The sequence below is a fragment of the Peromyscus maniculatus genome, chromosome 5 (assembly GCF_049852395.1).
Source record: "Peromyscus maniculatus bairdii isolate BWxNUB_F1_BW_parent chromosome 5, HU_Pman_BW_mat_3.1, whole genome shotgun sequence".
NCBI classification, from domain to species: domain Eukaryota; kingdom Metazoa; phylum Chordata; class Mammalia; order Rodentia; family Cricetidae; genus Peromyscus; species Peromyscus maniculatus.
Window position 1 is genome coordinate 44,194,466 of NC_134856.1, and position 22,842 is coordinate 44,217,307.

General features: G+C 49.0%; 1 protein-coding gene and 1 non-coding gene across 3 annotated transcripts; both read right to left on the minus strand.

Moving 5' to 3' along the window:
• Nucleotides 1-2,941: 2,941 nt before the first annotated feature.
• Nucleotides 2,942-14,955, minus strand: LOC102921404 (C-type lectin domain family 18 member A-like). 2 transcript variants are annotated; one of them, XM_042277717.2, is made up of 14 exons: nt 14,832-14,955; nt 14,484-14,720; nt 13,838-13,929; nt 11,613-11,855; nt 8,593-8,690; nt 7,833-7,954; nt 7,547-7,654; nt 6,749-6,841; nt 5,890-5,996; nt 5,128-5,257; nt 4,731-4,827; nt 4,562-4,606; nt 3,855-3,946; nt 2,942-3,364 (listed from the first exon to the last, which is right to left on the minus strand). In XM_042277717.2, exons 2-14 carry the CDS (start codon nt 14,647-14,649, stop codon nt 3,327-3,329), a joined length of 1,431 nt encoding a protein of 476 aa, XP_042133651.1. In that variant the 5' UTR covers nt 14,650-14,720; nt 14,832-14,955; the 3' UTR covers nt 2,942-3,326. The 2 variants fall into 2 exon arrangements, with proteins under 2 accessions (XP_042133651.1, XP_042133653.1); XM_042277719.2 differs by lacking the exon at nt 4,562-4,606 and having other exon boundaries at nt 14,484-14,949.
• Nucleotides 14,956-21,944: 6,989 nt separating this feature from the next.
• Nucleotides 21,945-22,051, minus strand: LOC121829943 (U6 spliceosomal RNA). Its single transcript, XR_006072982.1, has one exon. It is a non-coding gene; the product is annotated as a U6 spliceosomal RNA (small nuclear RNA).
• Between the last annotated feature and the right edge of the window lie 791 nt (nt 22,052-22,842).

A 22,842-nucleotide genomic window follows, 5' to 3' on the forward strand; every position in this document is an offset into this window, starting at 1 on the left:
ATCACCACCACCACCACCACCACCACCACCACCTCCACCACCACCACCACCACCACCACCACCACCACCACCACCTCCACCACCACCTCCACACCACCACCACCACCTCCACCTCCACCTCCACCACCTCCACCACCACCTCCACCACCACCACCTCCACCTCCACCACCACCACCACCACCACCACCACCACCACCACCACCTCCTCCTCCTCCACCACCACCTCCTCCACCACCACCACCACCACCACCACCACCACCACCACCACCACCTCCAACACCACCACCTCCAACACCATCACCACCACCACCACCACCACCACCACCACCACCACCACCACCACCCAGTGCCTTAGTGAGTTGTCTGCTTGCTTCTGAGGAAAACAAATCTTTCTCCTGAGAAGCTCAGCTGGTTTGTTCTACATCCTTTTTCTGCCCTTGGACATGAACTGGTTACTCTGAGTTTGGGCCGTACTTAGCTGGTGTAGTTCCCTCCTTTTCCCTGGAGAAGCAAAACACAGCCTCCCTGACTTCTTCACTATGTAGTAAAGGCTAGCCCAGAATGCAAAATCTTCTTGCCTTCGATTCATCAACACTGAGATCACAGATATATGACACCAAACCCAGGTTACAAACAGAACTTTTCAAAGAACCAGATCCAGTTCCTCTTGTGTATCAGTTCCCTCAATGCAGAAAGGAAGTACTGTGGTTATTTATATTTATTTAATGCATGTGCCAGGCTGGAGAGATAGTTCAGTGGTTAAGAGCACTGGCTGCTCTTCCAGCGGACCTGGGGTTCAATTCCCAGAACCCACATGACAACTCACAACTGTTGTAACCCAGCTCAAAGGGGTTTGACAGCCTCATACATACATAAACGCGGGCAAAACACCAATGCACATAAATAAGTAATGTATGTGGGACAACTTGTGGGAATCGGTTCTCTCCTTCCACCATGCGAGGCCAGGTATTGAACTCTGGTAACCAGACTTGACAGCAAGTATCTTCATCTACTGAGTTATCTTGCTGCCCTAATTTATTATTTTTTTAAGACAGTCTTACACCATAGCCCACATTGGCCTTGAATTTACTATGCTGCCCAGGTTGGCCTTGAGATCATTGACTTCCTCCAGCCTCAGCTTTCTGAGTGCTGGGATTACAGGAGTGAGCCATCTGGCAGCTTAGTGCACTTTTTTTTTTTTTTTTTAATAGTCTGGGGAAAACAGACACCCTGGCCTAGAAGAGCTTGCCACATCGTGGAAAAACAAAAGTCCCCAGATGAAATTCCACAGAGATAGGCATATGGTAAGCCAGGTCCTGTACGTTTTCCAGAATTTACTATGAAAATCCACTATGAAGCAAAAAAATCTTTCTGATTTATTAGTCAGTGCATGCTTATTGAAGAACCTGTATTTTTCCCTAGGATTGGTGACTATGTGGGATATATGTCTCTATCCCTGATGAGACCTTAGCAGTGTCTACACCTCCATAGGACATCTGCCACCTCTCGAAGTCCAGTACACTGAGCACATGGCTTGAGGTGGGAGGGTCTGGCCTCCGAGGTTCCTCTTCCTCCGTCTCCAACACGCCTGCCCACGGAGGACCCACCCTGCAACATACCACTCCCCACCGCTGCACTGTGGAAGAGCTTGGGCGGGGTGACAAATTTGAGGCGCAGTGGGAGGGACTGGATCACCCGGGGGGTGGGGGGTGGGCGGGACTATCTCACACGGAGGAGGTGAGGCCAAAGTTGTAGCCTCACGGCCAGCAGGTGCGCTGCGCAGACGCCGTTCCCACCTGGCTGATGTCTTGGTACCTGAATCCTGAACAGCTTAAGGTTGCTTCACATCCTTCTCTCCCCAACAGGACTCTAACTACAGGCTGGGGAGCCAAGGCAAGAAAGCAGGGTCCTTCTGCCTCCACGCAGGCATCGGAAGCCGTGGGCAATGCTTCACTCAGGCCTGGTTCTGGCAGACATGGTGGCAAATGAACTTTTATAGACTGGAGAAAACAGACGCCCTGGCCTAGAAAACTTTGCCACACTAGGGAAAAATAAAGTCCCCAGATGAAATTCCATAAATATAGGCGTATGGTAGGTCCCTCAAGTGTCCACATTATGAGTGAGGGAACATCAGTTCTTCCTGTGTGCCTTTCTGGCTTCATCAGATTAAATCAGTGAAAGAAAATAGAAGCATTCAATGATAGCCAAATTGACTAGGTTTGTTTCTCAGCTGTGTTATTTTGGGCACGTTACTCAACCTCTCTGCCGGCCGCTCCTCAACAGTAAGATGATATGTGATGATGAGATGATGTGTGACAGTACCCCACAGGTGGATACAACACGCACTATTTCCCACATTTTCAGGTTTTTTTATTTTCCCCCCTGCTGCTTGAGGTACAATGCTGGGAGCTGCTAGGAAAAAAAATGAGAAGAAAGAGGAGTTGGAGGAGAAGGAGAAGGAGGAGAAGGAAGAGAAGGAGGAGGAGGAGGAGGAGGAGGAGGAGGAGGAGGAGGAGGAGGAGGAGGAGGAGGAGGCGGTCCTTGAGTCAAAGAATCGGTCCTTAAGTTTCCAGGGAGTTGAAAAACGCCCAGGGTGTGGCTTAGATCCTAAGGATGAGCTGAAAGGGACAGAGGACCAATAGGAGACTGACAGAGAAGCAGCCATCCCTTCCGGTCTCCCCAGGAATATCTTCTCCACCATCTGAATCCCCCTTCAAGGCCAGCAGTTGGCCAGGCACAATGGCACACACCTGAAGTCCCAGTACCCCGGAAGCTAAGTAAGGAGGCTTGTTGTGAGTTGGAGGCCAGCCTGGGCTACATAGTGAATTTGATGTCAGCTTGAAATTTGTCAGCACAATAAAACAAAACCGTAACTTCAACAATACAAAAACAGAAAAAAATACACACAGAGGGAAAAAGAAAATTGATCAGTTGCAAAGCCTGCTGATTCATAACATCATTTATTCCTTTGTGAAGCCTCTGGTCTGGAAAACTCCAGCTGCCCAAGGAAGTTTGGTCTAGATGGAGCAGAACAGCTTTTGGCCACTGGCTTTGGCTTTGGCTTTGGGGGTCCATGGAAGCCCATCTTTCCACTCAAAAGCAGGCTAACGGTCCCTGGACTTTCTCTTCCTGTGCTTTAGGACTCCAATTCATTTCTCACAGGCTTCAATGCTTCCCTTACCCAATGTCCAGCATTGTGCAAGTCCTGAGACCTCTTTCGATGTTGGACATTCAGTCCCAGCCAGGCCCGTGTGTCCCACAGGTGAGCAATCAAGGTAAACTGATTTGTGCACTCAGAGGCTGGCAGGAGAGCTGCCTGGCCAGGCTCAGGGCCCTGGCTCCCACAGGGAAATGTGCTCCTGAGCTGGAAAGGAAGCATAACTGAGTGAGGCCTCCATTGAGGGGGACTCCGCTGTACTCATCTAGAAGTAGCCATGGCTGTGTTCTCTTAGGGAACTCCAAATTCTAATAGGTGGATGCTGGGAGCTGATGTTGGTCCAGGTTTCACTTTTGCCCCTTCCACATAGCTTACTGGGCTGTAGGCAATCAGGGCACAGTAAGGGATTTGACAGGTGACAGCTTTCATAATAGGAGGAGAGGGACCCTGGAGAACTCCCAGGCAAGATGTGGGCCCAGTCCTGTTTCTCTGCATGGGCATGCTATACAGTGCTGGGCCATCATCGTCCTCCCGGCCTCAGTAAATACAAGGCCCTGAGCAGGAAACTCTCTCTGACTCTGAGCACCCAGACACACTCTGTTCCTATGGGTTGGATATCCAAGCAACACAGAGCAGACTGTTAGCACACCAGGGAACAGGTATCAGAGGAGGAGGGAAGCTGAGAGCGTGGTCTCACCAAACTGACAGATATAACGGTTTCGAGTTTTACAGCGTTGGTCATTCCAGTTGAAGGCAGCAGATGCCTGCATTTCCACACAGTTCCCAAACCTGTGGGGTCGGGATAAAGAGTGCTTAAGCAGAGGAATGAAACCGGGAATCTAGGAGAATCTTCAGCCCTCCACCCCTCGAAGCCACCTGCATCTCAGAGGCTCAGGGGCTTCACGTGCAAGCGGGGCTGCTGGGAGCCAGGGCCATTCTGTTCCCCATACCCGGCAGCTCTCCACAGGGAAACGGGGAGATCTCTGTAACTCCCCACCCAGCCCAGTCCAGCACTTAGCCTTGGCAGGAATAGACAGGCCCACATCCTTCTGCCACCAAGAGAATCCGGAAGTCCAGTCAGGCCTGACTGCAACGAGGGTGTGCCGGGAGAGATATTTGGAGCCCGGGGTGACCCTATAGACTCACCACCTCCATCCCTGTTATGGCACTCCTGGGCTGTGAGGGGCAGGGAGATGCCACATAGCCAGAATATTCTCTGTACAGGACGACTGGTGGAGGTATGCAGGAAGGATGGAGATGGGTGGGTACCAGAAATGATGTGCTGATGCAGGCAGTGGGCAGGTAAGGGAGTGGGTTACAGAGAGCAAGTGCAAATGGCAATGATGCACGGATGGCAACTTCTCGAGTCCCTCCTCGATGCAATGTCCCTTCTGTGACCCTTACCTCAGCCCTGTGTCTGCACCAGCTAGGTCCAGGCTTCCCTGGCACCTAAAACCAGGCAAGGTCCAGACCCTTAGAGGCTGGGTGAAGTCTCTTCAGTGGCATCTGAAGCTCAACCAGACAGGCCCAAGCGGGAAGTGAGCCCAGGGGAGGGTAGGCATCCCAGACTCACCCCTGGTTGTCAGGCTGCCCAAAGGCAAAACTCGTGAAGGACTGGTGTTCTCCAGTAGTCCAGCGGAAGGAGTCCTTAGCTGCCTTGTAGGTGAGTCCTGGGCCAGGGTAGCCAAGGTTGCCCCCCATGTGAGAGTCCAGAAGCCTGAAGCCTAGGACCTTTCAAGCTCCCAGATGTTAAACCATTCTTTCCAGAACTCTCCCCATCCCGTGGTTCTCCACTCCCGGCAGCCCTCTTCCCAGGGAAGGTGACCATCCTGACTACTGACCCATTCCGTGCTCCAAACCCTTTCCATATCCTTGCTATCTGCGAATGGGTGACAGCCCACACTTCCTGGAGCCTTGCGGAATTTCAAGTCCCTCCCGTTTACCTCATCCTTCAGCTGCCAAGCACTCACCGATCCAGAAATTCCTGGTCTCAAAGTCACTGTCAGTCACCTCATTAGTGGTCTCCAGTCGGCCCAGGTAGAAGGCAAGGATGTCTTGCACTTTCTGGCTCTCGATCTGGGCCAGTACCCCACCTTTTCCCTGTAACCCCACTCTGGGTCATATGGGGCGGACTGTAGAGTTCAAGCCCAGAACTTTCTGCCTATCCTGTTGCCCCACCATGGCCAAGATCCCAAATGTGTGTGCTGGCTGGACTGTCTTTGCCTCTACCCTCAACAACCGCCGGCCTCTGAGAGTAGAAATCCTCTTCCTTTCCCCTGTCAGACTTCCCGCTGGGTGTGCACATGAGCCCAGTTGGCAGTTCATAGGCCCAAGCATGGTCCTGCTCTCACAAGAGTTTTGTCTCAATAACGTGGTGTCTTGAATATATTTGGACCAACTGTCAATATTAGCAAGTCAAGAAATACTAAGGAAAACCTGGGTTTCTGGCTTTAGAAACCCGGTGTTCTGGCTACCCTGACTTGGCATCCCGACATGTCCACCACCAGCTGACGCTGAGTCAAGGGAGCTCCTTCCACAGGAGTGGGATGGAGCCTTGTTCCTGGGTGTTAAGTGAGCTCTTGGCTTTTACAAGCCTTGAATCTATGACTCCTGCTTTATACTAATGAAGAGAGTGAGGCCAGGAGAAGCTGAAGGAGCCATCTCTTGGCCCAAAGCCACCCCATTACGACCCCGTTTGAGACCCTGGGAAGGTAAGAGTCGGCAGCCCTCACCTGACATTTCATCTTGGCTCCATAATAGGTGTCTGCCTCGGAAGACACCATGAAGCAGTCTCCATCAATCCTCAGGTCACAGGTGTGAAAGGGAAAGTGCACCTTGGCTGGCAGGAGGGACAGGAAGGGCTGAGTTTGGGTGCTGGCCACAGACTCTTTACCCTCTCCCAACAGGCTGAGCTAAGTTCAAGGTACCCCAACTTCCAGCTAACTCTCCAGACTGGAAGTAGATAGAAGTCAATAATGTGCTGGTAAATTTGCAAGTGTGAGATCTCTCAAGAGAGAGGGGGGTGAGGAGTCCAGGGATGGCAAGATGGCTCAGTGGGCAAAGCACTTGCTACCCAGCTTGATGTTCTGGGTTCAACCCCCAGGACCCACGTGGTGGAAGGAGAGAATCTGACATCCACACCAGCTCTGTGGCACACACACACACACACACACACACACACACACACACACACACAAATAAAATGTCATTTTAAAAAAATCCATAAGCTGAGTAGTAGTGGCACATGCCTTTAGTTCCAGTATTCAGAAAGTAGAGGCAGATGAATCTCTGAGTGAGGCTAGCCTGGTCTACAGAGCAAGTTCCAGAATAGCCAGAGATACACAGAGGAAACCTTGTCTTGAAACCCCCCCAACACACACACACACACACACACACAAAATCCATAGCTTGCAGCATTTGCCAATTCCATTGGTATAAATAACCCACTGTGGCCAATTTGAGGACATTGGCATGTTTTTCCCAAGCAAGGAGTAGGTAATAGCTTGGTACATGGACTCCTACGAGCTGGTAAAATCAGATCCAGTCTCCCACTGAAGAGGGTTCTGAAAGCAACCTCGAGCTGGAACTCACTGGCACACTGGGCTCCCCCATAGCCGACATCACAGATACAGGAGCATTCTTCTTCCCGGAACCGGCCATGCACACACTGAACACTGCACCGCACTGCCAGGACAGAGCAGAAGGGCGGAGTGCTCAGCCTCTGACCACCTGGACCTCAAGTTACCTTAACAGGCCAACTATAGCAAGAACGCCCCCTAGAGAAGGAGCCCACGGGGCCTCCCAGCCACTGCCACGCTAGGCTGCTTTGGTTTGATTCTCACTGTAGAGAGAAGCAGACTGAGGTTCGGAAGTCATGGAAAGTGGGCAGCAGCACAAGAGGGCCTCCGTCTGTCTTCCAATTCTATCTTTGTTTCAATAGGTAGTCTAATGGGCCCGAACTGATTCTTTTTATTCTTTTAAGTCAGAGTGTTACTCTGTAGCCCTAGCTGATCTATAGTTCACTATATAGCCTAGGTTGGAGCTCATGACAGTGCTGCTGCCTCAGTTTCCCAAGTACTAGCCCTAAGTACATCCCTAAGCATTTTAAATCATATATATATATATCAGGGTATGGCACACAGTTGGGGCTCAGTGAGTTTTTATTGAATGAACGCACAAAGTATGAAAACCCAGTAGTCAATACTTTTAATGCACTTGGGACTCCCTCAGAACCCCCTCTGGCCACCTCGGTCCTCCCTCCAGCTGTCCCGCTGCACCAGCTCCAGCACATACCACAGGACCACAGGACCAGTGCATGCCCACCGAGGTGCACCTATCTCCCTCACACTCACCCCTCAGGGGCAGCCTGAATAGGCACCGAGTCCTCACCTTGGCAGTACCTCCCTGTGTAGCCAGGGGGACAGTGACAGAGACAAGTGCTAATGTTGAGATGTCCATGATTTCGGCAGCTCCTGCGACATGGGTTTCTGGGGACCTCTGGTGAGAAGAGTAGGTAATTCTGAGAAGGGGCCTCTTTCCAGCAGATAGACCAGGCAGGCACTTTCCTAGGTGCTGAGGCCAAGGCTTCTGCGGCCGCTCCTCAGACTGCTAGTTCCCACCAATTCTAAGTCCTCGTGTACCCGCTGTTCCAGGAGGAGGCAAATAGGATACTCACCACAGAGGCCCCCTGAATGATCCCAGGCCTTGAAGCAGCCCGAGACGCTGGCTGTGCAGAGTGAACACCAGGAGCCTTCCTTGTAAGGGGCGATTGTCTTCCCGTTTACATCCCAGTTGCCTCTGTGAGAGCAAGCAAGCATCAGAGGGTCTGGAGAACCCGCCCTTGGGCAGGGCAGGAACAGAAGGAGCTTTGGACAGAGTTGAGGAGGGGCCTTGGATGGCTTATTCCCCCTTCCTTGGCCTCAGCACCTAGGAAAGTGCCTGCCTGGTCTATCTGCTGGAAAGAGGCCCCTCCTCAGAATTACCTACTCTTCTCACCAGAGGTCCCCAGAAACCCATGTCGCAGGAGCTGCCGAAATCATGGATGGGGAAGGAATGGGTCCTGGCTGCCTTCCCCATGGGCCCCTTTAGCACCTGGCCCGGTTAGGGATTCAGGGGGCTGGATGTGGCAGGGAGACCAGTAAGGAAACAAAAGATGACTTCTGTATCAATCCTGGACACCTTCCATGAGAGCAGGAGAGAGCCTTAATGGACAAGTCCTGCTTGCTCTTCATGGCCAGAATCTTTTCTATCTTCTTCCTTTTATCCACTTCTCTCTCATGCAGACCAAGGGGTAAAGACAGTGTGGGTGGCTGGGTGCATACCCCACCCTGAGAAGAAGCCATCCATCCACTCTGCCCATTCAGCCCCAGCCTCGTCCTTCCACCCCACCCCCACCCCACCCCCAGCTATCACCCGGCCTACGGTGAGGGGCTTACCCAGGGGAGTAGGCACAGACGAAGGCTTCCATGGCTGTCTGGTCCACAGAACATAGATGCTTCCCACAGCCCAGCTGGCTGGAAGTGGCCCACACCAGCTGCAGAGAACACAATGGTGGAGAAACCCTTTCAGACTAGCCTTACTTCAGTCTGGGGGTGGCACCACAGGCAGTGAGTGACACCTGTGGAGGCCTCGGCCTTACCGCCCTGGGGCCCGAGGAACAGCAGCTATGCTGAGCAGAGCCGTCAGAATTGAGGTGAGCTTTTGGAATGGAAGGGGGAATAAGTTTTGAAGGTTACTAAGTGTTGACCGGAGGGAAGATTATGAGCAGACGGAAAGAGTGACAAAAGAAAGACTTTGAAGCCGGGTGGCAGCGGCGCACGCCTTTAATCCCAGCACTTGGGAGGCAGAGGCAGGCGAATCTTTATGAGTTCAAGGCCAGCCTGGTCTACAGAGCGAGATCCAGGACAGGCGTAAAGCTACACAGAGAAACCCTAGAGTTTTAGTTCAGTGCTAAAGTGTTTTCCTATTATGTGCAAGGCCCTGGGTTGGATCACTAGTACCACATATATGCAAAATTAAAGAATGAAAGAGGAGAAAGAAAGAATAAAATATACTTTAAGGAAATAAATTAAGAAAATATAATTACATGCTTCAAAACAAACAAACAACCTTGTATCATCATTGAAAACAAAACAAAACAGCCTTAAGTAACAATAAAAACACTAATATAAAAATTTATGCTAGGCAGATTTAATCTCAGCACTTGGGAAGCAGAGGCAGCCTAGTATACAGAGCTAGTTCCAGGACAGCCAGGGCTACACAAAGAAACTCTGTCTCAAAAAACAAAACAAACAAACAAACAGACAACAACAACAAAACCCCTTATAGGATGGGGGCAGAAGAGATGGCTCAGCAGTTAAGAGCACTGGCTGTTCTTCCAAAGGATCCAAGTTCAATTCCCAGCACCCACATAGCAGTTCACAACCATCTTTAACTCCAGTTCCAGAGGATCTGGCATCCTCACACAGACAAACATTCAGACAAAACCCCAATGTACATAAAAATAAATAAATAAGTAAATGAATAAATAAATAAAAAACTTAAAAAAAAAAAAAGACACCAGGCGGTGGTGGCGCATGCCTTTAATCCCAGCACTTGGGAGGCAGAGCCAGGCAGATCTCTGTGAGTTTGAGGCCAGCCTGGGCTACCAAGTGAGTTCCAGGAAAGGCGCAAAGAGAAACCCTGTCTCGGTCGGGGGGGGGGGGGGGGGGAGGAAGAAAGACAGAGAGAGAGAGAGAAAGAAAGACAGACAGGAAGGAAGGAAGGAAGGAAGGAAGGAAGGAAGGAAGGAAGGAAGGAAGGAAGAAAGAAAGAAAGAAAGAAAGAAAGAAAGAAAGAAAGAAAGAAAGAAAGAAAGAAAGAAAGAAAGAAAGAAAAGGCTGGAGAGATGGCTCAGAGGTTGAGAGCAACGCCTGCTCTTCCAGAGGTCCTGAGTTCAATTCCCAGCAACCACATGGTGGCTCAAACATCTGTAATGAGATCTGGTGCTCTCTTCTGGCCTGAGGGGATATATGCAGGCAGAACACTGTATACATGATAAATAAATAAATCATTTAAAAAAATCAAAATAAAAAACTTATGGGATGAAGCTGTGCAAGATGGCACACTCCTGTAGTCTCAGCACTTGGAAGCTGGATGCAAGAAGGTCACCAACTCAAGATCATCCTGGGCTAAATAGTAAGCTTAAGGTCAGTCTGGGCTATATGAGACCCTGTCTCAAAAGAAAAAAAAAAAGACTTCAAAAAAAAAACAAAAACAAAAAGGCTTCATATTAATGATAAGGATAAAAATCCACACCAGTGCCGGGCAGTGGTGGCACACGCCTTTAATCCCAGCACTCGGGAGGCAGAGGTAGGTGGATGTCTGAGTTCGAAGCCAGTCTGGGCTACAGAGTGAGTTCCAGGACAGCTACATAGTGAGACCCTGTCTCAGGAAATAAATAAACAAACAAATAAATAAACAAATAAAAGAAACCAAAATGAAACAAGGCCCGATAGTTCTAGGAACAGATATAACAAACGTCATATAATTTATTCCAGAAAACAGGAAACAAGACTAAGATTCTACTTCATTTCATGGGTCAACTTCACTATCATTGTATGTATACTAAAGGTGTTAAAACGTATTGAGAATTTTGCTTGTGTTATTCGGTGTTGTACTTAGCCTCTTAACAGAACCAGGTATATAAAAACACTCAAAAAATATTCATAGACATTGAATGGAGTAAAAAAAGAAAGAAACTTTCTTGAGAATGACATATCTGAACTTGAGAAAGATTCTTCTGTAGAGGGACTGTGGTGGTATTGTGTTCCCCAAAATATTGTGTACTCTAATAAATTTATCTGGGGTCAGAGAACAGACAGCCACTAGATACAAAGGCTAGAAAATGGTGGCACTCACACCTTTAATCCTAGCATTCCAGAGATAGAAATCCCTCTGGATCTCTGTGAGTTCAAGGCCACATTGGAAATAGCCAAGCTTGGTGACACACATCTTTAATCCCAGAAAGCCAGCCTTTAATCCCAGGGAATGGTGGTAGAAAGCAGAAAGATATATAAGGCGTGAGGACCAGAAACTAGCAGCATTTGGCCTGGTTAAGCATGTGGCTGGTTAAGCATTCAGGCTTTTGAGCAGTAATTCAGCTGAGACCCATTCCGGATGAGGACTCAGAGGCCTCCAGTCTGAGGAGACAAGACCAGCTGAGGATCTGGCGAGGTGAGATAGCTGTGCCTTTTTCTGTCTCTCTGATCTACCAGCATGGACCCCAATAACTGGCCTCAGGTTTGATTTTATTAATAAGAACTTTTAAGATTCCTGCTACAGGGACAGAGAGAAAAGGCGAGGCACAGGGCTCTGGTGTGGTGACATGTAACTCTAGACAGCGTCCTTTAAAGGATGAAGTACAGCCTCCGCTAAGGTGACTGGGGAGCCCTAGCCTCTTCGGCAGCTCACTCACCTGCGTGTAGTGGGTGCAGGTGGCATTGTGGGCACACTCAGCCTCCCTGTGTCTGTACTGCAGTCCTTCAGCAAACCAGAGGTTGACCACTTCGACAAAGGTTGCGGAGCCCACGGGCAGCAGCTGCACATTCCAGCCCACTTGTGGGGTGTGCCGTGGGGCAGATGTCACATTTGGAGGAGCTGAAGTGCCACAGAGGGCTGCCCTGGCTTGAGCTATTTGGGCCAGGCTCTCGCTCCAGTCCTGGGAATGGCACAAAGAAAGACATCCTCAGGTGGTATATTCGCTTTTCCCTTCCAGTTGCTGTGTGACGACAGTAACTATGGGGAGGGACAGTTTATCCAGCTCAAATTCCACTCCATCCCTGCAGAGAAGGCAAGGAGGCGAGAACTTGAAGCTGCTGGTCACAGCCAGTCAAGAGCAGAGAGAGAGTGAGGCATGCATGCTGTGCTCAGCTTACTGCCTCATTTCCCTGGTCCAGGACTCAAACCTAGGGAAGGGCACCACCCACTTCTTTCTGTAACTCTCTATGTAGAACGGGCTGTCCTAAAACTCACAGAGATCTGCCTGCTTTTGCCTCCCAAGGGTTGGGATTAAAGGCATGTGCTACTCTGCTCCGCTGGTGCCACCCACCTCTAAACTGGGTCTTCCCACGTCAATTAACACAACCAAGACTGTCCACCTCAGATGCACCACAGTCCAACCTGATTTAGACAATTATTCAGTGAAATTCCTTGCCGGGCGGTGGTGGTGCACGCCTTTAATCCCAGCACTTGGGAGGCAGAGCCAGGTGGAACTCTGTGAGTTTGAGGCCAGCCTGGTCTACAAAGCGAGTTCCAGGAAAGGCGCAAAGCTACACAGAGAAACCCTGTCTCGAAAAATTAAAAAGAAAAAAAAGAAAAGAAAAGAAAAGAAATTCCTTTCCTGGTGATTCTATTCAAGTTGACACAACCAAAACTAACCATTACAATTGGCCTTTGGATAAGAGGGAAATAATGAGCAATGAGTCATCTCCACTGTCTTCAAGCATCCGTGGGGTGCCAGGTCACACTGAGCAAAGAGCCGAGCTTGCCTGCCTAATGATCAGAGCTGTTTTCCTCACTGCACGGAGCCACAGAAGGTTCAGACAGGACCTCTGGAGCTGCCCAAGACGCCAGGAAATAGTGCCTCCATCTCCCCGAGTTTTGCATGAACACCCTTCGGCCCTGCCTAGGGAACAGCACTAGGCCAGGGTAGGGGATTGCTTCTCCTGTCATGCTCCTCATCCCGTAATCTGAGCCTGGACAGTGCCCAGACTTGCAGGATGGCTGGCTTGGTGTTTCTCTTTGAGAGCTGGCCCTGGCCACAGGGAGAAGATCTCTGCTGCTCCCATCTGGCCAAATGTGATTTTTCCAGGCCTTTGACCAAAGGGCCCTGAGAAAGAAACGAACCACCCGCCGGTTGATCCTAACTCCCAGCCTGCAGGGTCCTGGGTGTAGAAGGACTCACTGCCAGGTATTCCTTGGAGGATCCCAGCTGCTCAGGACAGTGGGCGCGAGGAGGCAGCAGCGGCGACAGAGTCACTCCCTCCCGGCCCTCCCCCACCTCCTGGGAAACTGACCCCTTAGCTCTCAAGGTCGCCACCCACTGTGGCTGTCAGCCTCCGAGGACTTTATGGAAGGCAACCATGGGGAACCTTGCCCTCCCTTACCCGTTCCACCCTCGCTCCCTGGCCTGTTCACACGAGCTGGGTCTCAGCGGTCCCAGACTATGAAGGCAGTATGTCTGAGCCCCCAGGATGATCAGCCCCAACGCTGTAGCCTCAGTCACGGAGGTTCGGCCCCTAATACTCTCTAGATAAATCCTGGGCACATACCAGTGCCCCCACAGCCCAGCGGGATGCTTCTCTCTCCCTGTTCTTCACCTCTCCATTTCTGCTGGAATCTTTTGTGTGGCTCCTTTTTCCCTGGAGGGAGGAAGCCTGACTCCCTCATATCTGTTGATCTCCGTGGCAACAGGATGTCAGGAAAGGCAGGTTTGTCCCTCATTGAGTGTGAGTCGCTGAGGGCCCTGACCTCCTCCATACTACGGGCTTTCCCTGAAGGAAGATGCTCCATAGCTTTCCGGCCACCAAGACCTTTGTGCCCTCTGTGAAAGGGGAAGCGGCCCGGGCAAGGCCTCCTGGGCTCACTTTGGGGCTCGGTCCCTGGGCAGCCCTCTTGATACAGAGCAGTTAGGGTACTCACCATTCTCCGCATGTTGGCTGCTGGAGGCTGGACCTGACTGCGTAGGCGGTTATGCAGGGAGAGGATCAGGAAACTCTCCTTCCTGCTCAGGGCTGGAGGCCAGGAAAGAAGGTTAGGCCGGCGGCGGCGGCCAGCAGCACCAAGGACATCTCCACAGCCAGGTGAGAGTGCAGCCCCACCCAGGGACCCAGATCTGAGATGAGGAGGGACAACGGTAGGTGTCTAGGGGAGAACTCCCGGTACAGAGGCCGAGAGAGAGACAGGAGAGTTGGGTGAGGACAGACCAAGTGTGGAGCAATGTTGTGAGTGACTGGCTTGTGGGTGGGGGCGAGGAGGGAAATGAGAGACCCAGCCCTGGGCTAGAAGCCGTCCTAGCTATGGCTCCTTTCTACCACTGTCTCTTCTCGGTCTTAGCTGAGGGCTCTAACCAGTATCTTTCCTTAACCCCATCCCCAGACCCACCTGCTTCATCCTTCTCCCCACCCCAGTATCCTTCCATCACGCCCCCCCATTGTCATCACGGTGCCCCATCCTAGCACATCAGTCCTGGGTACTAGACTGACCCCTAGAAACCCCTTGGGATCCCTTCTTCAGGGATCCCTTCACAACAGCACTCTATTCCTGTTTTTGCCCAAGTATCCCTTACCTTGGAGAGCTGGCGCCGGCTCTGGCAGCTGGGGTGTCTGCACCTCTGTCCAGGTGACACCAGGGAGAGACAGGAGCACAAGCAAGAGACCGAGCCGTCGGCTCTGGCCTCCCAGCCCCAGGGAGGGCTCTGGCTGAATCTGTGGCCTGCCTAGTGCTGCAGACATGGCTTCTCTCAGCAGTCCACCTAGCCTCCAAGGCTTCGTGAAGCTATCCACAGTCTCAAGGAGTCAGGCAGCTGCCAGACAAAAGGAGGAGGCTAGTGAGTCATCACTGTGTTCACATAGCCTCCCCTCAGTGGTCCACTGGCTTCAAAAGAGACACAGAGCCCTTCTAAACGCCGCCTTACTCCAGCGTCAGTGTCGGGCCAGTCTGCTCCACAGCAGCAAACCGAGCGGTGTGCACTGACCCTGTGGCCCCTGCTAATCATTGTAGGATTATTAGCACCCTCGGGGAGCCCCCAAAGACCCTGCTGATTGGCCTACAGACATTCCAGGACCGTGGATTAGCGACTGATGGCTGTACCCTGGCAGGGACAATGTCCTCCAAGCCCATGGACAGCTTCTGTTCCCCAGCCCCACTCACAGGGAGGAGGCTGGGACTTTGGCAGTGGGCCCATAAAGCAGGCAGGAACTGGGCAAGACCCCAGGGGAGTTCTTCGTTTCTTGGGAAGCCCATCCCAAACCCTCAGCCATGAATTAAACATAAGCAGGAAGTAACTGTTCACCAGACAGGTGCCACTGGCGGGATCATAAAGGAGCAAGCCGAGACTGCACCTTCAGGAAGAAAGGGGTGCCTTACTGAGATGTGTCAGTGTGAGAGGATGAGGCCAGCTCCAGGGCCCACCATGCTGGCCCATGTGACTTTGGGCCAAGACAGAGGCAAGGCAGACAGAGAGGAGAGTGTGTGACGGATGCTCTTGGCTGACTTGAGTCCTGCTGGGAACAAGCCTGCCTCTAGACAAACAGGCCACAGTGGAGCAGGAAGGCAGCAAACTGCCATAGTTTTAGGACCTAGCTGAAGCCAACATACTCCCACCAGAATCACTGAAGACCTACCACGGCCAAATCAAAGGCTGGCATGCAGACCATCGTCAAATGCCCACCAAGGTTATTCACCCATTCCGAAGCACAGCCTTGCAAGCCACGACTTTGTTTTTCTGAAGCTGGTGCAGTCCCTGACCCGGGAGTCAGCACTCTATCAGATGTCAGCACTTTGGAAATTCTGCCGGGGCACAGATGGGATGCAGGCATTTCCAGAGAGACACCGATGGAAAATGGATGTCGGAGAGCGGGGACAAGGCCAGGCAACAAGGTGTGCATTTTTGTACACTACCCAGGGTCTCAAGAGCTTCTTTTGCCTCAAAAAGATGGCCTGGCAACTCCAAACTCACCATAGTGGGTCCTATCGATGATTATTAATAGCTGCATTTTCATCTGTAAAAAATATTGCTATTATGTGTGTGTGTGAGTATGGTGGCTGGGTTATACGATGTGTGTGAGGAGGTCAGAGGACAATCTTTGAGAGAGAGTTTTCTCCTACTGTTGTTCCCAGAAGCCAAACTCAGGTCACCCAGCTTGGTGGCAGGGACCATTTCCTACTGAGCTATCTTACCAGCCCCATAGCCACCCTTTAAATAGAGCTTACAAAAAACATGTTTATAAATGTAACTTATTCTTGTCACAACAACCTTTCTCTGATGCCATTTGGGGATGTTCAGATCCAGATGGGGAAGCTGGACACAGTAAGTCTCAGGGACTTGCTCGAGGTACATGCCAGCTAATTCCGAGTCTCTACATTTCCATTCCCAGGGTTTTAATTTATATACATAGTGGATCTTTCAGAGTTCGATGTTCAATAGCTTTGCTCTATGCTGGTGATAAATGGCCCAATTCCTGGTCCTCGGCTCCAGGATAAATATGGCTCACTGTCATGGGACTTTGGGTTGGATAGGAGGAACTGGGTAGAATAACTTTAACATTTTCCCCCTTTACTTCATGCTTGTGGATGTTTTGTCTACATGCATGTCTATGTATCATGTGTGTGCAGTGCCCACAGGGTCAGAAGAGGGCATCAGGTCCCCTGGGACTGGAGTTTACAGAGTTGTGAGATGCCTGTGGGTGTTGGGAACTGAACCCGGTTCTCCTGAAGAGCAGTCAGTGCTCTTAACAGCAGAGCCATTGCTCCCTTTTATGGTGAGCTTGAAGTTGCCGGCCCGCTGTTTGAGGTAGAAAGTCCTGAGGCCCTGGGCTTTGTACAAAGCTGCACACCTTGCTGCCTGGTCTTGTCCCCATCGCCTGATGTCCGTGATGACAACCATGTCCATCAGTGTGTCTCCAGAACTTTCTTTCATCTGTAGCCCAGAGTGGTTTGAGTTTGTGGTCCATGCCCAGAATCCCAGGTAGTTTGTGACAGCTGTGAAGCCTGACTAACGCAAGTAGAAAGATTTTCCAGATTATTCTCTAAATTCAGTATTAACACCAAAGCCAGATAGAGACATCATGGAGAAACTACAGATCAGTCTTCCTTATGAATAAAGACACAAAACCTCTTTCAACAGAATATATAATCTGACTTAGCAACATATAAAGTAGATCAAACACCATGACTAGATAGTATTTAATTTAACCAGAATGCAAGGTTAGTTTACTATTCAAAACTCTAGGTTAATAAATGTTGCTGCACCGGGCTGCAGTGATACATGCCTTTAATCCCAGCACTCAGGAGGCAGAGGCAGGTGGATCTCTGTGAGGCCAGCCTGGTCTACAGAATGAGTTCCAGAACAGCCAAGGCTACACAGAGAAACCCGGTCTCGAAAAAAAACAAAACAAAACAAAACAAAAGTGTCTTAGTTAGGATTTCTATTGCTGTGAAGAGACACTATGACTATAGTAACTCTTATAAAGGAGAACATTTAATTGGGGTGGCTCAAAGGTTCAGTCCATTATCATCATGGCGGGGAACATGGAGGCATGCAGGCAGATGTGGCACTGGAGGAGTAGCTGAGTCTTACATCTTGCAGGGAACAGGAAGTGGGCTGAAACACTGGAGGATAGATACCCTGAGCATAGGAAACCTCAAAGCCTGCCCCTACAGTGATGTACTTCCTCCAACAAGGCCATAACCACTCCAACAAAGCCACACCTCCTAATAGATTATGGGAGCCATTTACATTCAAACTACTACAATAAGTAAAGGACAAGATCCACATAGTCATCTCAAAGATAGAAAAAGTATTTGAACTGGGTATAAAGTGCTTCCCTAGCATGTTTAAGGTCTTTGGTTCAACTCCCAGTACAGAAGGGGTAGGGGGCAGAAAAAGAACTTGATAAAATCTGAAGCCAGTCAGTGTACTGGGCAAACCTCTTGTCCCAGGTATTCTAAAGGCTGAAGCTGAAGGATCATTTGAGCCTAGGAGGTTAAGACCAACCTGGGCAATGTAGCAAGACCCTGTATCAAACAAATAGAAAACACACCACAAAGCTTTGTAAAACTTCTCTGCCAGATGTGGTAGCACACACCTTTAGTCCTGGCACCCAGGAGGGAAAGGCAGGCAGATCTCTGTGAGTTTGAGGCCAGCCTGGTCTATAATGTGAGTTTGGACAGTCAAGGCCGTGTAGAGAGACCCTGTCTGAAAGAACAGTAACAGAAACAAAAAATTTCAACAAATTTAGGAATAGACATGAAATTCCTTAGGTAGGTGTGGTGGCTCATGATTCTAATCTCAACATTCTGGAATGCTAAAGCAGGAAGATTAACATAAATATGAAGCCAGCCTGCACTATATAATGAGAACTTGTCTAAACGTAAAATAAATAAAAAGATAAATGAAATTCCTGAGTCTGATAAAGATTCCTGGTCATGACTGCCTCATATCATCCCCAATAGGTTAGATTTCTAATGCTAGTACTTCAGAACCTGACTTAGTTAGGATCTTAACAGGGGTAATTGAGGTTAAGTAAGTCTGTTAGGTGTTCTCTAATCCAGTTTGACTGACGTCCTTTGAAGAAAGGATTAGAACACAGGCATGGAGGGAGAACATGGCTGTCTGCAAGCCGAGGAGGCAGGCCCTCGGGAGAAACCAACTCTGTCTGTATTTTGGTTTTGGCCTTTAAATGGTCAGAACTAGGAGAAAATACATTTTTGTCAATCGTCCTGCTTTGTCTGGCCAAGGTGGGGTCAGTTCCCCAAGTTGCTCCTTTATAGAAAAGTCTCATACCTGGATCTGACAGCCAAAGGCCTATGCTGGTCCATATGGCAGCTGCAGACCTCCAACCACTGCCCCCAACAAAACTATGGAGACTACCAGAGCCCTGACTGGGTAATGGGTCTCTTTGATTTTAATTGATACATAGACCATTTAGATTATATTTCCAGCCATAATTTATCCTTTTCAGATCTCTACGGATATTGATTGGCTGTAGCTTTAAATATATAAACACCTTCCCTGAGGCTTCAGTTACCTTCTTAGTTTCCCTCATAAGTAAAAACAGGCCCCTGCCGTGGTGGTGCATGGCTTTGATCCCAGCACTCGGGAGGCAGAGCCAGGAGGATCTCTGTGAGTTCAAGGCCAGCCTGGTTCACAAAGTGAGTTCCAGGACAGGCTCCAAAGCTACACAGAGAAATCCTGTCTCAAAAACAAAAACAAAACAACCAAACAAAACAAAAAACAACCAACCAACCAAACAAACAAACAACAAAAAACAAAGCATAAATCAGGCCGCTGGCTTTACTCCCTAAGGCAAATACCAAGTCGAAAAACAATTTGCCTTGCTACCAGATTCCAAATAAGAAATAAACTCACCAAACAGGTTTCAACGTAACTTTTTTACTATTCCTTTGTTTAAAGGAACGTGTTTTACAACGACTATTTCAGTAATCAACCACCTATGTCTCCTGATAAATAACTGGATAAAAAAGGAATAAAGTTTAAAGTTTAAGCTATAAGGATTCAAAAATTTAAGGTCTGAGGACATAAAAGTTTAGTTATGATAAAAAATGATTCAATACACAAAAATTCTTTTTTTTTTTTTTTTTTTTTTTTGGTTTTTTCGAGACAGGGTTTCTCTGTGTAGCTTTGCGCCTTTCCTGGAGCTCACTTGGTAGCCCAGGCTGGCCTCGAACTCACAAAGATCCGCCTGCCTCTGCCTCCCAAGTGCTGGGATTAAAGGTGTGCGCCACCACGCCCGGCTCAATACACAAAAATTCTAAAAAGAAGTTTCAAATCTCTTCCCCTCTCTATGCTGTTGTTATATTGAGATTTCAAAAGTTCAGCGTCTTGACATTAATCGGTGGAGCTGATAAGCTATTAAAGGAGCTCTGGTAAACACTGTTATTGGCATAGTCGCCAGCTCAAGATGTTTACATTCTCTTTGGTTGTTTTCTAAGTTTAGAATTTAAAATGTTTCTCATTGTGCTAAAAACATCCGCCGAGTCTATATACACCCAGTCTTCTGGATAAAGTAAAAAATGTTAATGCTTTTAACCAAAATCATTTTCAGGTTTCCAAACTTTTACTGACTCAGAGGCAGGAGTCTTCTGCCTCTTCTACAGTGTGGATTTCAGTACAGACTACGAACAATAACAATGCTAGCATATCTAAAATTTTTCCCTCTTAAAAAAGGTTCTTCTGCCGGGCGGTGGTGGCGCACACCTTTAATCCCAGCACTCGGGAGGCAGAGGCAGGTGGATCTCTGTGAGTTCGAGGCCAGCCTGGGCTACCAAGTGAGTCCCAGGAAAAGCGCAAAGCTACACAGAGAAACCCTGTCTCGAAAAACCAAAAAAAAAAAAAAAAAAAAAAGGTTCTTCTTATAAGCTCAGGAAACCAACTTGGATCCACCACCTCTCACAGGTCAAAACGAGCTTCAGCTAAGTACTACCAACCAATAGCCTGTTTCCCCATCTGGCTATTCCTGAGGGGGTGGGATCTCTTCCCCTTTCCCTGGTTTAGGGCATGCCTCTCCTGTCTGCCAGGACCATGGACCTGGAAATTCTAAATGTACACCTGAGAGAAAAATTTCCCCCTTAAAATTTTTTAGCTTTATTTCCTGCCCATTAATATGTATTTGTTCCCACAGATTTCTAATCCATTAAAGGCTACAGACTGCTCCAGCTGTGGCCTGCATGTCCCTAGCCCCACACGGTCCTGCAGAGCCTGGACAACAAATGAAAACAGTCTGGTCTTCCCAGATTCGGTCAACATTCCAGTCTTTGGGGCCCCAACAACACCCCAATGCAAAGTAGTAGCGGATGATTTCAGCACCCCATCACTCATCTTTTATCAGCAAAAAGGCTGGGATGTTAAGTTTCAACCCAGGACATAACTTATTCATCACATCAAAGCTGGACCAGGCTGCCAGGTTTTCCCAACTTCTCTCAGTCCCTACCTACTATAGGATACGGCTTGCACACCCTGCCCTCTACCCTGAACTCTCCAGCCCAGGGCCTGGACTGCCCTCAAAAAATATTTTATTACTAATTATATAAATTCTTCCCCAGTACTTTTGCCAGTTAGCTCGTGTGAAGATCTTGCTGTGTATGCATTGAAACAGATTGCTACTGCCCTCTCATAGCCAAAATGGTTTATTCATTGCTTTGATTGCAATTCTGAGATCTATGTCAGCTTCAGCAACACCTACAGCTTTGGTTCAGCAGGTGCACACCGCTAATCACATGAACTCTTTATCTAGAAATGCTTCATTAGCATTGGTTACTCAGGAAAAGATTGATGGAGAATTAGCAGATAGAGCTAATGCTTTAGAAGAAGCCATTCTTTGCATGGGGACTCAGATTCAAAATATTAAGATACATTTAACCACATCATGTTGTGCAAACTGTAATTGATTTGTGTTAGTACTCTGCCTTATGGCAGATCAGAGATGTCCTGGGATCAAGTATAGCTACATCTACAAGGTGTTTGGAAAAGTTCTCAGCTTGCTATCAATATGGATGCTCTTCATTTTCAGATTAACGCCATCATTCTAAGCTGCAGGTATCCTCTGCAGAGAGGTGGCTAGTTACTTCACCAATTTGGTCAAAAATTTTGTTTAAAATAATTCTTTATGGAGTTTTCTTTTCTTTCTTTCTTTCTTTCCTTCTTTTTTTTTTTTTTTTGATTCTTCAGCTGAGACGGCGAGAAAGAGGGTTTATTGTACACGAGTTACACCCGGCCACACGTGGGAACAGAACCAGTCCGGAATTCACGGGTCCGGGGCGGAGGGCGGGCGGGGCTGGTCTGGTGTGGTCTCTGCGAGCCAGCGGCGATGTTCCAGGTCCATCGGACTCCCGCGATGGCAGCACATAGCCTGGCGACTTGCACCGAAGCCCCGGCCTTCGGCATCCCTTGCTTCCGGTTCCTCCGGTCCCGTGGGTGCACAAGCCCGGTTCACTTGGACCTCTGCCTCATCTTCCTCCTCTTGCGCTTCAGCCTGCGCATTCGCTTCTTCCTCCACTTCGCTCTCATAAAAATAGGGAACGCTTCACGAATTTGCGTGTCATCCTTGCACAGGGGCCATGCTAATCTTCTCTGTATCGTTCCAATTTTAGTATATGTGCTGCCGAAGCGAGCACTGGAGTTTTCTTATTAACTTGGGAATTATTGGAGGATTAGTTATTCTACTTCTATTCCTTCTTCCAGTCATCTTCAGACACTTAGGATCCACAGTACACTCTACCCAAAGGGAGATTCACATGCTTCGGTTAATAAACTAAAAGGGGCCGGGCGGTGGTGGCGCACGCCTTTAATCCCAGCACTCGGGAGGCAGAGCCAGGCGGATCTCTGTGAGTTCGAGGCCAGCCTGGTCTACAGAGTGAGTTCCAGGACAGGCACCAAAGCTACACAGAGAAACCCTGTCTCAAAAAACCAAAAAAAAAAAAAAAAAGGAGGAGATGCTGGTGGCCCTGTCAGAGGAGCAGCAGGTGGCAATTGAAATTGGAGGTGTCAGCCCACCAGGAGGCAAATCCCTGATGGATGAATCTCAGATAGGCAAGGCCCCATGACCACAGACTCCAGAATGTCTTTTGCTTCTGCTGTACCTTCACATGTTGGCTGCTGCAACCTTTCTCTGTATCTGGAATGATGTGAATGGGTGTGGGGAGATCCCCCACTACCTGTAATGTAGTGTGTTTATCTTATGGAAATATCCCATTCTACTGAGCATTTTTACCTGTGGATTATTATGAAGATGATTTCTTCTTAAGCTGTAGTGTCTAGTTGATAATAATAATGTTAGTTTAAATAGAGTTTTGATGATTAAAAATATATACAAGGAAATGTCACACAGATAGGACCTCTGAGTTTCACCTAAGGAGCTACATAGATCTCAGTTCAGGTTGATGATTAAGGAAAACAGTTGAGTCCC

Coding starts and splice junctions, on each gene's coding strand:
- LOC102921404 (XM_042277717.2), bottom strand. CDS start 14,649: ATGTCTGCAGCACTAGGCAGGCCACAGATTCAGCCAGAGCCCTCCCTG. Junction 6,842..7,546: donor CACAGGGAGGTACTGCCAAG/GTGAGGACTCGG, acceptor CTGTCCTGGCAG/TGCGGTGCAGTGTTCAGTGT. Junction 3,365..3,854: donor CCGTTATATCTGTCAGTTTG/GTGAGACCACGC, acceptor CTTCCTTTCCAG/CTCAGGAGCACATTTCCCTG.